The sequence below is a fragment of the Protomyctophum parallelum genome, assembly GCF_964188405.1.
Source record: "Protomyctophum parallelum genome assembly, chromosome: 13".
Taxonomy (NCBI): domain Eukaryota; kingdom Metazoa; phylum Chordata; class Actinopteri; order Myctophiformes; family Myctophidae; genus Protomyctophum; species Protomyctophum parallelum.
Window position 1 is genome coordinate 34,778,096 of NC_139708.1, and position 12,709 is coordinate 34,790,804.

Here is a 12,709-nt window from a genome sequence, read left to right on the forward strand (position 1 = left end):
TTGGGATTGTGTTGAAGTCCAGCGCCTTTTAGGGCTTCAATGCCGTGAGCCATGAAATGTTGAACCAACCTTGTGGTTGTCTTTTTTGCATTGTTAATATTGTATCTGTGTTGTCCCAGCCTTGTAGCTATTGTTTTACCCGTTTCTCCGACATATTGTAAACCACATTTTTCACATGTGATTAAATAAATGCAGTTGCTGGTTCTGGCTGTTATTTGTTGTTTAATCTCCAACACGCGTTTTGTAGTTCAATTGTTTGGGTTTGAAGCATTCTGGTCCCTGGCGTGCTGGTGTGTTGATTTCTTTTAGCTTGCTGTGTACTAGATAATCTTTAAGATTTTTGTTTTTTCTGTAGGCCGATATAATTTTATAATCTTTTAGAAGATCATCCGTTCGGTTCTCAAAATTCCTTTTTATTCTGTTGTTGGCTAGTCTGCTCTGTGTGGAATAACTGGTTATCAGGGCTATTTGGGGCCTGGATCCCGCACTCTTACTTCTAAAAAGGTATTGTGAGCTTTCCGGAGGAATGTCCTTGTGTATCCTTTTAGTCTGAGGGCATTAAATAGCGGTTTACAAGCTATTTTGAAATCACTTCTTTGCGTGCAAATCCTATGGAATCTTAGAAGTTGTGATTTGACTATTCCTGTGTAGGAGTGTGCCGGGTGGAATGACGTTTTGTGTAGTAAGGCGTGCGTGTCTGTTTCTTTAAAGAAAACTTTTAAATCTAGTTTCTCGTTTGTGTTAAAGTTTGGGCCCTTGAAGATTGTTACATCAAGAAAGTCAATCCTTTCTGTGTGTGTCACAAATTTTATCGTTATGGATCTATGATGGCTATTTAACACATCAATTAATTCCTGGAATTCTTCTTTGCTATGTTCCCATATCCCAAATATATCATCCAGGAACCTATAGTAATGTGTTGGTTTTAGTCTGCATTTTTCTAGTGCTGTCTGTTCCCATATGCTCATGTAAATGTTCGCATAAGATGGTGCAAATCTCTTTCCCATGGCCGTCCCTTTGATTTGTAAATAGAACTTGTTGTTAAAGGAAAAATCATTCTGGGTTAGATTTAAGTCTAGTAATTGGAGTAATTCCTCCTCTGGTCGATTTGTGTCTGGGTATTTACTAAACACTTCTTTTACTGCTTGTAGTCCTGCTTCTGTCTCAATGTTTGTGTAGAGGCTGTCTATATCTATCGAAAACAGAAATGCCTCCTTTCCTACTATAATAGCTTTAATTTTGTCCACAAAAACGTAAGTGTCTTTTATAAAACTGGGGTGTCTTATTGACAGTGGGTTTAGGAAGTATTCAATATACTCTCTGATAAGTCTGATAAGTCTCACTGCCACAGTCAGACACAATTGGTCTCCCGGGTGGTATTGTCCATGAATCCGGGCTCTTGTGTATTTTAGGTAAAAGATAAAATATCCTGGCTCGTGGACTGTCCTGTCCTATTAAATACTGTAGTTGTTTGGCGTTTATGTGCTTTTTTTCTCTCAGTCTGTTTACGATGGCTTTGGCTTTTACAGCCGAAAAGGTAGGTGTGTGTGTGTGTGTGTGTGTGTGTGTGTGTGTGTGTGTGTGTGTGTGTGTGTGTGTGTGTGTGTGTGTGTGTGTGTGTGTGTGTGTGCACGCACATGTGTGAGGGGGAGGGGGTGCAACGGCGACCATATCAGCCTTGTGCCAGTCATTTGGAAACTATGCACAAGGATTGACACATGGGGGGTGCGAGGGAGAATGGAAAGCTGGTGAGGAGGTGGAGGTGGTGGTTGTTATACCTGGTGGTTGTTATAGGTGGAGGTTGTGATAGGTGGAGGTTGTTATACCTGGTGGTTGTTATAGGTGGAGGTTGTTATACCTGGTGGTTGTTATAGGTGGAGGTTGTGGTGGTTGTTATAGGTGGAGGTTGTGGTGGTTGTGATAGGTGGAGGTTGTGGTGGTTGTGATAGGTGGAGGTTGTGGTGGTTGTGATAGGTGGAGGTTGTGGTGGTTGTTATAGGTGGAGGTTGTGGTGGTTGTGATAGGTGGAGGTTGTGGTGGTTGTGATAGGTGGAGGTTGTGGTGGTTGTGATAGGTGGAGGTTGTGGTGGTTGTGATAGGTGGAGGTTGTGGTGGTTGTGATAGGTGGAGGTTGTGGTGGTTGTGATAGGTGGAGGTTGTGGTGGTTGTGATAGGTGGAGGTTGTGGTGGTTGTGATAGGTGGAGGTTGTGGTGGTTGTTATAGGTGGAGGTTGTGGTGGTTGTGATAGGTGGAGGTTGTGGTGGTTGTGATAGGTGGAGGTTGTGGTGGTTGTGATAGGTGGAGGTTGTGGTGGTTGTGATAGGTGGAGGTTGTGGTGGTTGTGAATGTGATAGGTGGAGGTTGTGGTGGTTGTGATAGGTGGAGGTTGTTATAGGTGGAGGTCGTAGGTCAAAAAGGGGTCATAATGGTTGTGATGCTGTATTAACTACTTTTGCTGGGGACCCCCTGGAAGTAAGTAAGACTTGCCGAGCCATGAGGCCCATAGGGCAGGAGCCTATCTCCTGTTTCTGTAACGTGAGGCAGCTTGATGTACAAGTACACCCCCTGGACATGACCCTATGATGCAGGGACTTACCCCAATCCAACCCTTGATGCTGAGTGCCAAGCAGGGGGGCATTGGGTCCCATTTTTTCCGAGTCTTTGGTATGACCCGATCAGGGGTCAGGGATTGAACCCCCAACCTCCCAGTCACACTCTAACCACAAATGCCACTGAGCTGCTGCTCAGCTGAGCTGTTCCCCTGGAACCGCCTAATAAAAAACGTTAAAATAAGCTTGTTTGAAATGACCAAACCTGCCTACTGATGATGTCACTGGTAGGCAGGTATCTGAACTGTCCACACCACCCTTGTTTATTTTATTTGAAATTTCACTAGAGTTGCAGCAACTCGTTTTCAAGGGGGTCCTCGGGCACACTTTACAAGAAAATTGCAAGAAAGAATCGCACAACAATCAACAATAACAACTCTTTGAAGAGAAAAAGGTGTGAAGTGTTCCTTTAAGTATTTTTGATGTTTTCGTGCAGTTTTTGGATGAATGTTTCTAGCTTGCGAATCTTCTATAATTTGAGTAAGGTGTTCATTTAGAGAAAAACACAAAGTTATCATTATAGTTATCACTGCTGTCAGGCAGAAACCATCATCTCACTCTCCATATGCTAACTATCTAAATCGTTCAACATTTGCTACAGTTGTGGTGTGGACTGACTTTTAGTTTTTGTACTGGGTTTGAACAGCCCTTATAACCATATTGTCGCTGTCGGGCAAAAATGTCATCTCTTTTTGAAAGGTACAAATCTCTGGTCAAATGTTCACCGGAGGGCTTTGAATATTGTTGATTGTTGTTGAGCGTATGCAACTTTGTCTTCGTCCTCTCATGAACATACTAACGGTATAGTTCAATCAACATGGGTCTGTTTGGAGTGCACCACCGAAAGCGCTTTCTCATCTGTCCCTAGGAAGGTGCCACAAAGGTGATAAGTATTTAAATATATGCCCTTTCCTTAGGTCACCCACAACTTGCATCATCAGGGTTAACACACTCTGCAAAGGGTGCTAATTCAGACCAGATACACTCCATGTTACTTTATAATTCAATAAAGTATAATCATCATCATGTCTGTGGTCACCAATGCTGTGGCCAAACATGGCAGTGCCAGTATCACAACTTATAATTTTGTAAATACTTTTTGCAAGTTTCTAAGTTCTTACATATTCTTATAATTATAAACATTGTGCACAACTATGCTCAAACAAAGATGGAACACATGGTTCATGGGTGTAGCACCAAATTCTGGGGACTATAGGACAAGGATTCACTGTAGTCTAACTTTCCCCCCCATTGCGACGCACCTGTTCATGGTCTGTTATGAATTAGTCTCTGTGGGGTGGAAACCTCATACTGTATGTCCAAAACTGTTACTTTTCAGGTTTCAAATCAAAAAGTAGCAGATCTGCAAGCTGGTGAATTTTGATGCGTTTGTGTGACGCTGTTAGTGTGATCAACTAGGGCGTTAATTTACGGAAAAACACAAGTTAAAATATGGAGATAAGTGGTTACTGGTACGACAGTGACGATATTATCATTGTGTTTGTTTTTGTGGGTGACATGCAGGAGCGCAACGCGGAGGACGCCATCGAGGCTCTGAAGGAGTATGAGCCTGAGATGGGGAAGGTTTATCGGGCAGACAGGAAGAGTGTGCAGATGATCAAAGCCCGGGAGATCGTACCCGGTGACGTGGTGGAGGTGTCTGGTAAGAGCTGTGTGTGTGTGTGTGTGTGTGTGTGTGTGTCAAGGGGAAGGGAGAGAGGGGGGAGGGGGGGGGGGGTCACATCCAATGTCCTTGACGATGAACATGCTTCCTTTTATGGCAAACATACTGTAAGAGGAGGAGAAACTGAGGAAAAAGAAGTAAGCTGGTATATAAATAAATGTAATATCTCTGTGATTGTCTGTCTGTCTGTCTGTCTGTCTGTCTGTCTGTCTGTCTGTCTGTCTGTCTGTCTGTCTGTCTGTCTGTCTGTCTGTCTGTCTGTCTGTCTGTCTGTCTGTCTGTCTGTCCTTCTCACTTTCTCTTATCTTTCTTTCTCTCTCTCTCTCTCTCTCTCTCTGTCTTTCTCTCTCTCTCTCTCTCTCTCTCTCTCTCTCTCTATCTCTATCTCTCTCTCTCCACTGTTCAGATGTTCTTTTCACTTCATACTTTCCCCAAGGTCTCCCTCAAAGTGGTATCAGCTTTCAGCACCCCCCCCCCCACACACACACACACACACACACACACACATACACACACCTCCACTTCATCATGAGATTCTGTCTCTTTGTTACCTTGTAGTCATCGTTGTTCAAACACATATTTATTTAAAGACCATGTTTAACCACTTGGCCACTTGCCCCCCAACATCCCTATTCTGGGGGGCAAGAAATAGCAAATCTGCAAGCGTAATGAGCTTGCCATTAAGAAAAATGCATAGTACCGTTGAAAATTGACTGAAATTAGGTTTAAGTAGTTAATGTGTGTGTGTGTGTGTGTGTGTGTGTGTGTGTGTGTGTGTGTGTGTGTGTGTGTGTGTGTGTGTGTGTGTGTGTGTGTGTGTGTGTGTGTGTGTGTGTGTGTGTGTGTGTGTGTGTGTGTGTGTGTGTGTGTGTGTGTGTGTGTGTGTGTGTGTGTGTGTGTGTGTGTGTGTGTGTGTGTGTGTGCTCTAGTTGGTGACAAAGTGCCAGCTGACATTAGACTCATCTCTATCAAATCTACAACCCTCCGCATCGATCAGTCCATCCTCACTGGTGAGTGTCTCACTGTGTATATACTGTGCTGATGATGATAATGATCATTGGTGGAAGAACTCACATTCTTAAGTAAAAGTATCAATACTACAGTGTAGAAGCACTCTGTTACAAGTAAATGTCCGGAATCCGAAATATACTTGAGATAAAAGCATTGGTATCGAAATGTACCACAAGTAGAAAGTAGTCATTATGCAAAATGTCCCGTTTCAGAAGTTTTCTAAATGAATAAAATGTATAAAGAAATCTTTTTAAAATAGCAGATCTACAAGCTCACAATGTGTCACATCGCTTGTAGATCAGGTATTTTCAAATGGTCAAAATGTATATAGGGCTGAAGTGGTTAATGTATGTTTTGTAATAATAATCCAAATCTTCAAAGTAACAATATATAGATATATAGTGGAGTAGAAGTAAAAGTACTTACAATTGGAAGTACTCCAGAAGGTAAAGTAAAACTACCTCAACATTGTACTTAAGTATAGTAGACTGGTGTACTGTGCTGATGATGATAGTGATACTTCAATAAACTGGGGGCAAGGGTTCAGAAACCTTATCTCCAATTCTCCATATACTAACTTTCTTTTCCTTCTTTTTTTTTCGTAAATTAATGCCCACTTGATCAGACTACACTACCACGTCGCACAAAAGCAAACTTTAGCTATTTTTCAATTTGACATAATGAGGTTTCCACCAGACAGAGACGATATTTTTGTTGCTATGACATGCCATGGAATATGCAGGGTTTTTGGAGACGGTCAACACTCGAACCCCCGTCGGTTTTGAGCAATTACATGACATGCAGCATGGAGAGAAATGACACAAAACAACATAAATAGTTGATCACACTACACAGTGTCACACAAAAGCGCCAAAATTAGCTGATCCGCAAGCTCGAAACTTTTGAGCTTGTAGATATACTTTTTGAATTTGAATCCTGAAAAGCAACAGTTTCTTGGACGTATGAGGTTTCCACCCGACATGGGCGATAATGGTGTGTCTCATGGTGTCTCCTTTACAGGTGAGTCTGTCAGTGTGATCAAACACACAGACCCTGTCCCAGACCCCCGAGCCGTCAACCAGGACAAGAAGAACATGCTGTTCTCTGTGAGTCCACCACACACACACACACACACACACACACACACACACACACACACACACACACATCCCCTCTCATCCTCTGTTGCCTCTCAGTCTCCGTATTCTGATATAGCTTCCGTAGCCTTTCGTTGGGTGCATCATGTCCAGTCATGAGTCCTACACTATACCCAAAACCCAACCCTAAACCTAACCTCACAGAAAGCCACGGATTAGTTTTAACCTGCCACGGGTGAGTTTTAACCGGCGACGCATGTCCGGAGCGACGGCCGGTGGTATTGTCGGACTAATGCCTGTCGGACTGTCATTATATGACTAACCAACATGGACCCCCCTTTTGTTACTACTCATTCTTCAGCCCAGTGGTTCTCAAACTCTTCCGTGCAGATCTGCTACTTTTGAATAGCGTATAACGAATAACGTATAAATGGATTAAAGTGGTTGAAATGATTGTGATGCTGGATTAACTACTTTTGCTGGGGAACTCTCTGGAACAAACTGTTAACCACACCGCCTCCTCCTTCCAAGGGAACCAACGTCGCTTCTGGCAGGGCGACTGGCATCGCCGTGGCGACCGGCGTCGGCACGGAGATTGGCAAGATCCGTGACCAGATGGCGGCCACGGAGCAGGAGAAGACCCCCCTGCAGCAGAAACTGGACGAGTTCGGAGAGCAGCTCTCCAAGGTGGGCCTGAGGGACACTAGAGACAAATACACAATACGAGCCAAACATACGCTGTCATATCGATGGGTCAAACATGCATCACATGCTGGGACGAGAGACGAGACAATACAAATGCATATTGATTGATTGATTGAATACTTTATTAGACAGAAATGCAAACTGTACGAGAGCTGTCATACACTTGGTCTAAATTAATACACAAAAAGGTCCTTGTGGACTTGTTTCCATTGAGGTCCTATGTATTCAATTCATCAACATTACACCAAAAATCTATATCCTCGCAAATATAAAATGCTATATGTACAGAGTAGAAGAAAAGGGGGGATGGGGGTAAAGAGGGAGGTTGGGTGGTGTCACCTATAAGGGAGAAGTGATAATTGGCCTCCCCTTTGGTCTCCTGACAAGTGCATCCTCAGGCCTGTGGTTGTGTGTGTGCAGGTCATCTCCCTCATCTGTGTGGCCGTGTGGATGATCAACATCGGTCACTTCAACGACCCGGTGCACGGTGGCTCCTGGTTCCGTGGTGCCATTTACTACTTCAAGATCGCTGTGGCCTTGGCTGTGGCCGCCATCCCCGAGGGTAGGGCCCGGTTGGCCACAGTTAACCAATTTCATCCATTATAGAAAGAAATTTATAATTTAGTAAAATAATCGTAGTATAGTATCCCTATTTTAGGGAGATCAGAAAACGTCTAAAGCGGTGAAAATACAATATCTATGAGCTCACAATGCGTCACGCACTGTAGATCAGCTATTTTGGTATGACGCTGTTGTAGTATAAGTATAACATAGGGCTTAAGTTAAATAAGTTAAAGTCAACCCAAGAACAATGGCTTCCATTAATAGCATGCTAACCTTTCAGGAATAGAAAATATGTTTTATTTTGGGGGGGGGGGGGGTCGTGGGACTTGTGTCCTGGCTGAAAACGTTGAGACCCACTGATCTAACCCTGACTGAGCTCTCTTCTTGTGTCAGGTCTGCCTGCTGTCATCACCACCTGCCTGGCCCTGGGAACCCGCCGCATGGCCAAGAAGAACGCCATCGTGAGGAGTCTGCCATCCGTGGAGACGCTGGGCTGCACCTCGGTCATCTGCTCTGACAAGACTGGCACGCTCACCACCAACCAGATGTGTGTCACCAAGGTAAGAGTGGCGTGCTCACCACCAACCACCCGCAAGTACATTAGGGCCAGGCTGATGTATGGCTCTGGCTGATATATTGGCATATTATTTGACTTTGTGGACGTCATTGGTATCGGAAGTTATGCAACTGATGTTTCCTGATTGATTGATTGATTGATTTAATACGTTATTAACAAGTTAGTTAACAGTACATGTACTAGTTACAGTGAAAAGTGATGCTTAAAGGATGAGATAAAAGGCTCTGGACTGTGGCCCTTTCTGATTTTTAGAACTTGAGAAAGCCCGGAGGGGCGAAATGTTGTTGTATTTAGGTTGAAATAAAAAAGACGGGGAGCAGAACTATTTCGTGTGCGGACATTCCACTTTTTTCTTCATTCAGTAATTTTTTGGGTCCAGCACCGTATTCTGAAACTGGGATGTGCATATCGTTCTCCTTCTTTACCTTTCTGATTTTTAACCACTTAACCTGGTGTCCCTATTTTGGTCATGTCATTATAGACAATCGATATGAAATATGGTTAAATAAAAGGAAGTTGTCTTTGTATGGTCACTGCAGATGTTCATCATTGACAAAGTGGATGGCGACAGCGTCAGTCTGGGACAGTTTGACATCTCTGGCTCCAAGTACACCCCCGAGGGAGAAGTGTAGGTTTTGAACTGCACGCACGCACACACACACACACACACACACACACACACACTAAATACATAATAATTCTGGGGGTCCTTAACATGAAAAAGGTTTGAGCACAACTGATAGCAACATTCATAAAACTGTTTAGAAGGCATTTTTAGATTTGGCCTATGGTCTTAATGAGTTCATGTAGAGCGAGAACAGAGAGGTCTCTCATATAGAGCCCTGAGGGATTCGGGGTCAGCCAAGTATAAGGGTTTAAGTGGTCGACTGACCATGAAGATGATCATCATCATCCACACTGACCACTCTGACCGGTCACTGTCGTCCTCTCAGCACCAAGAACGGAGGCTCTGTGAAGTGTGGCCAGTATGATGGCCTGGTGGAGCTGGCCACCATCTGTGCTCTGTGCAACGACTCCTCTCTGGACTACAACGAGGTCAGTGCACGCACGCACGCACGCACGCACGCACGCACGCACGCACGCACGCACGCACACACACACAGACACACACACACACAGACACGCACACGCACACGCACACGCAAACGTACACGCACAGCCTAGGAATGCGACAAAACAAAAACAATCCATGAATTAATTCAAGCCTTCATGGGGTGTGTAATTGATAGAAAAATAAGTCATTTTGGGGGGGGTGAACTACTCCTGTATATGTAGCCATATTTTATCTGCCCACCGTTTGTCAAACATGCAAAATGTGCAACATTGTGTGATGTGTCATTCACGTGACGTGATTAGCAGTGATGGTGTGCATCTGCACACTGTCGCCTCCTCTTCAAAAGGAAGCAGACACCTCCAATTCTGAATAGTGAATACTGACGAAGGCTGGATAGTGGATAGCCAAAACATTTGTCTTTTTTGTGACATGATGTAAAGAGACAAATAAAAGAGAAAAATAAATCACTCTTGCATTGCTGAATGCCACCACCCTTATGTATATCTATTTATCTCTCTCTCTCTCTCTCTCTCTCTCTCTCTCTCTCTCTCTCTCTCTCTCTCTCTCACTTCCTCTCTCTCTCCCTCCCCCTGACCGGTGTAGTCTAAGGGCATCTATGAGAAGGTGGGTGAGGCCACAGAGACCGCTCTGAGCTGCCTGGTGGAGAAGATGAACGTGTTCAACTCAGAAGTGAGGGGCTTGTCCAAGGTGGAAAGGGCCAACGCCTGCTGCACGGTCAGTCCACCACGCAGGAGAATGCCAAGAGGTGTTGTCATGCAAGGCAGATTTCCATCCAGAGAAAGCATGATTTTGTCAAACTCGACTAAACCTAAACATTCAAAGACCATGACTAAAAATACAAACTACATTTGCTGTGAAAAGTCCTTTTTACGGAGCCACAGTGGTCTCACCCCCCCCCCCCCCCCCCCCCCTCTATAACCTCACAGGTGGTTAAGCAGCTGATGAAGAAGGAATTCACCCTGGAGTTCTCCAGAGACAGGAAGTCCATGTCGGTGTACTGCAGCCCTGCCATGTCTGCAGCCAAGGCCCCAGTGGGAAACAAGATGTTCGTCAAGGTCAGATTGAGGCATTGAGCTACTGTGTGCGTGTGTGTGTGTGTGTGTGTGTGTGTGTGTGTGTGTGCGCGCGCGCGTGCATGTGTGCGTGTGTGTGGCAAGCAGTGGATCGTAAATGTTAATATTTGGCCATGGAATTTTCCAAACATTTTCAGTATTTTTATAATTTAAAAAATAAATATATATCAGATGTACAAGCTCACAAACCTGCTGCGAGCTTGTAGATCTGCTATTTTTGAATGACCAACATAATTATAAATGGATAGAGTGGTTAAAATGATCGTGATGATAACTACTTTTGCTGGGAGACCCCACTTTGAAAACCAAAATGGTCTTGCGAACAGACACGAAGTGAAAGTTGCCCACAAATAAATTAAAGAATAAGGTTGAAAATCACTGTCTTCAGACGGACGCATGTCCTGCCGAACATCAGAAAACACACAAAACCAAATATCGAGTGGATGGATTAGAGATGATTGGTCACCTTTTGTTATTGTTGTTGTTTTCTCCCCAGGGAGCTCCAGAAGGCGTGATCGACCGCTGTGCCTACGTGCGCGTGGGTTCCACCCGCGTACCCCTGACCGGCCCCGTCAAGGACAAACTCTTGGCGGTCATCAAGGAGTGGGGCACGGGCCGCGACACGTTGCGCTGCCTGGCCCTCGCCACGCGCGACTCGCCTCTGAGGAGGGAGGAGATGAACCTGGAGGACTTCACCAAGTTCATCGACTACGAGGTAAGCAGAGCGGCCGGGAAGTGGCAGAGGACGTAGCACACTGTCGGACCACTTTTCCAACTATCTTCATATAATTGGTTCTCACTAATGTTGGCTTAGATAGCATTTGACACAGACTTATAGCATGTTATGTAGACAGCACTATAATTGTATTGTATATAGTCATAGCACGCCATAGTACATATGTATGGCATAGTAGTGAATATGTATAGTTTATTATGTATAGTGTATGTATAGTTTCATCATATAGATATTCCACTGTTACCTTCTTAGCTTACGCATGTTTCATGATAAATGCTTTTATGTGATGTATTCCCATGCTTTTGTTCTTGCTTAAATGTAAGTCGCTCTGGATTAAGAGCGTCTGCTAAATGCCTAAATTGTAAATTGTAAATTGTAATGTTCTACTCGGTCTGTGTCTCATGGGAGCTAGGGCTGTGGGCAGTTCAGAAACCCGTCCACCAGTGACATCATCGATGGGGAATCCATGGCTAATAGAAACTGCAGGCTTTCTATTCCTGAAAAGTTGCAATGCGAAAATGGAAGCCATCGTATATATTTTTTAATCTTGATAAAAATCTGCCTAATCATGATGTCACTGGTGGATCGGTTTTTGAACTGCCCACAGTCCTCCTATGAGACACAGACTGAGTGGAAAAAATGGTGAACATTGGTGAGGAGTCGGACCAATTATATGATATATACTTTGTAGATTTGGATTATTATTACAAAACATGCACTAACCACTTTAGCCCTATTTACTCTGACTCCTCTGTCCACCAGAGGGCGCTGAAAGCATTACCAGACATGTTTTATCGTCATCATCATCATCATACTATAATTCTGACTCTGTCTGAATGTGTGTGTGTCTGTCAGAAACACCGCCGTATCTCCTCACTGCCTGCACCAATCACTCCCACTTTTCACAAAGGCATTGGCCATAATATGGAGGTCTTAACGAAGCTTTTACACATTAATGATTAATAATGAATTTATTAGTGGATAAGAAAACGCACCCTGTTACAAGTAGAAGACCCGTATTCAAACTTCACTTGAGTAAAAGTGCTAGAAGTATAGGCATCAAGATATAGTTAAAGTACCAAAAGTAAGTATACTCATTGTGCAGAATGTCCCAGTTCAAAATGTGATTTCAAGATCACCATTATGATGTTGATCTAAGTGTATAGCTTAATTTTGATGATGCCAAAATGTATACAGCTGAAGTGGTATGTATGTTTTGTAATGACAATCAAAATCTACAATGTAACTGGTAACTAAAGTTGTCAAATGTATAAATATTTGCCTCTGATGTAGCCTAGTGGAGCAGAAGTAAAGGTATTGCGGTATTGATACTTTAAACAGTGCGAGTACTCCTTCCCCCCATTGCCCTACATGTTCTCCTGCTTGTGTCTTCCAGACTGACATGACCTTCGTGGGCTGTGTGGGCATGCTGGACCCTCCTCGCAAGGAGGTGATGGGCTCCATCGTGCTGTGCAGGGCTGCTGGCATCCGGGTCATCATGATCACCGGTCAGTACATCAGGGTTTCTCCAGTTAAGGCCTATTCATACTCCAGTT

The 12,709-nt window shown here is 44.0% G+C and overlaps 1 protein-coding gene across 1 annotated transcript in view; it reads left to right on the forward strand.

Annotated features, from left to right (window-relative positions):
- Positions 1 to 12,709, forward strand: part of atp2a1 (ATPase sarcoplasmic/endoplasmic reticulum Ca2+ transporting 1) — a 28,465-nt gene that overhangs the window by 8,958 nt on the left and 6,798 nt on the right. The window contains exons 6-17 of the mRNA XM_083779324.1: positions 4,135 to 4,273; positions 5,224 to 5,304; positions 6,326 to 6,411; positions 6,934 to 7,089; positions 7,528 to 7,669; positions 8,065 to 8,231; positions 8,788 to 8,876; positions 9,202 to 9,304; positions 9,927 to 10,058; positions 10,271 to 10,399; positions 10,914 to 11,132; positions 12,550 to 12,661. Coding sequence (XP_083635450.1) covers positions 4,135 to 4,273; positions 5,224 to 5,304; positions 6,326 to 6,411; positions 6,934 to 7,089; positions 7,528 to 7,669; positions 8,065 to 8,231; positions 8,788 to 8,876; positions 9,202 to 9,304; positions 9,927 to 10,058; positions 10,271 to 10,399; positions 10,914 to 11,132; positions 12,550 to 12,661 — 1,555 coding nt within the window. The remainder of the gene's footprint in view (positions 1 to 4,134; positions 4,274 to 5,223; positions 5,305 to 6,325; positions 6,412 to 6,933; positions 7,090 to 7,527; positions 7,670 to 8,064; positions 8,232 to 8,787; positions 8,877 to 9,201; positions 9,305 to 9,926; positions 10,059 to 10,270; positions 10,400 to 10,913; positions 11,133 to 12,549; positions 12,662 to 12,709) is intronic.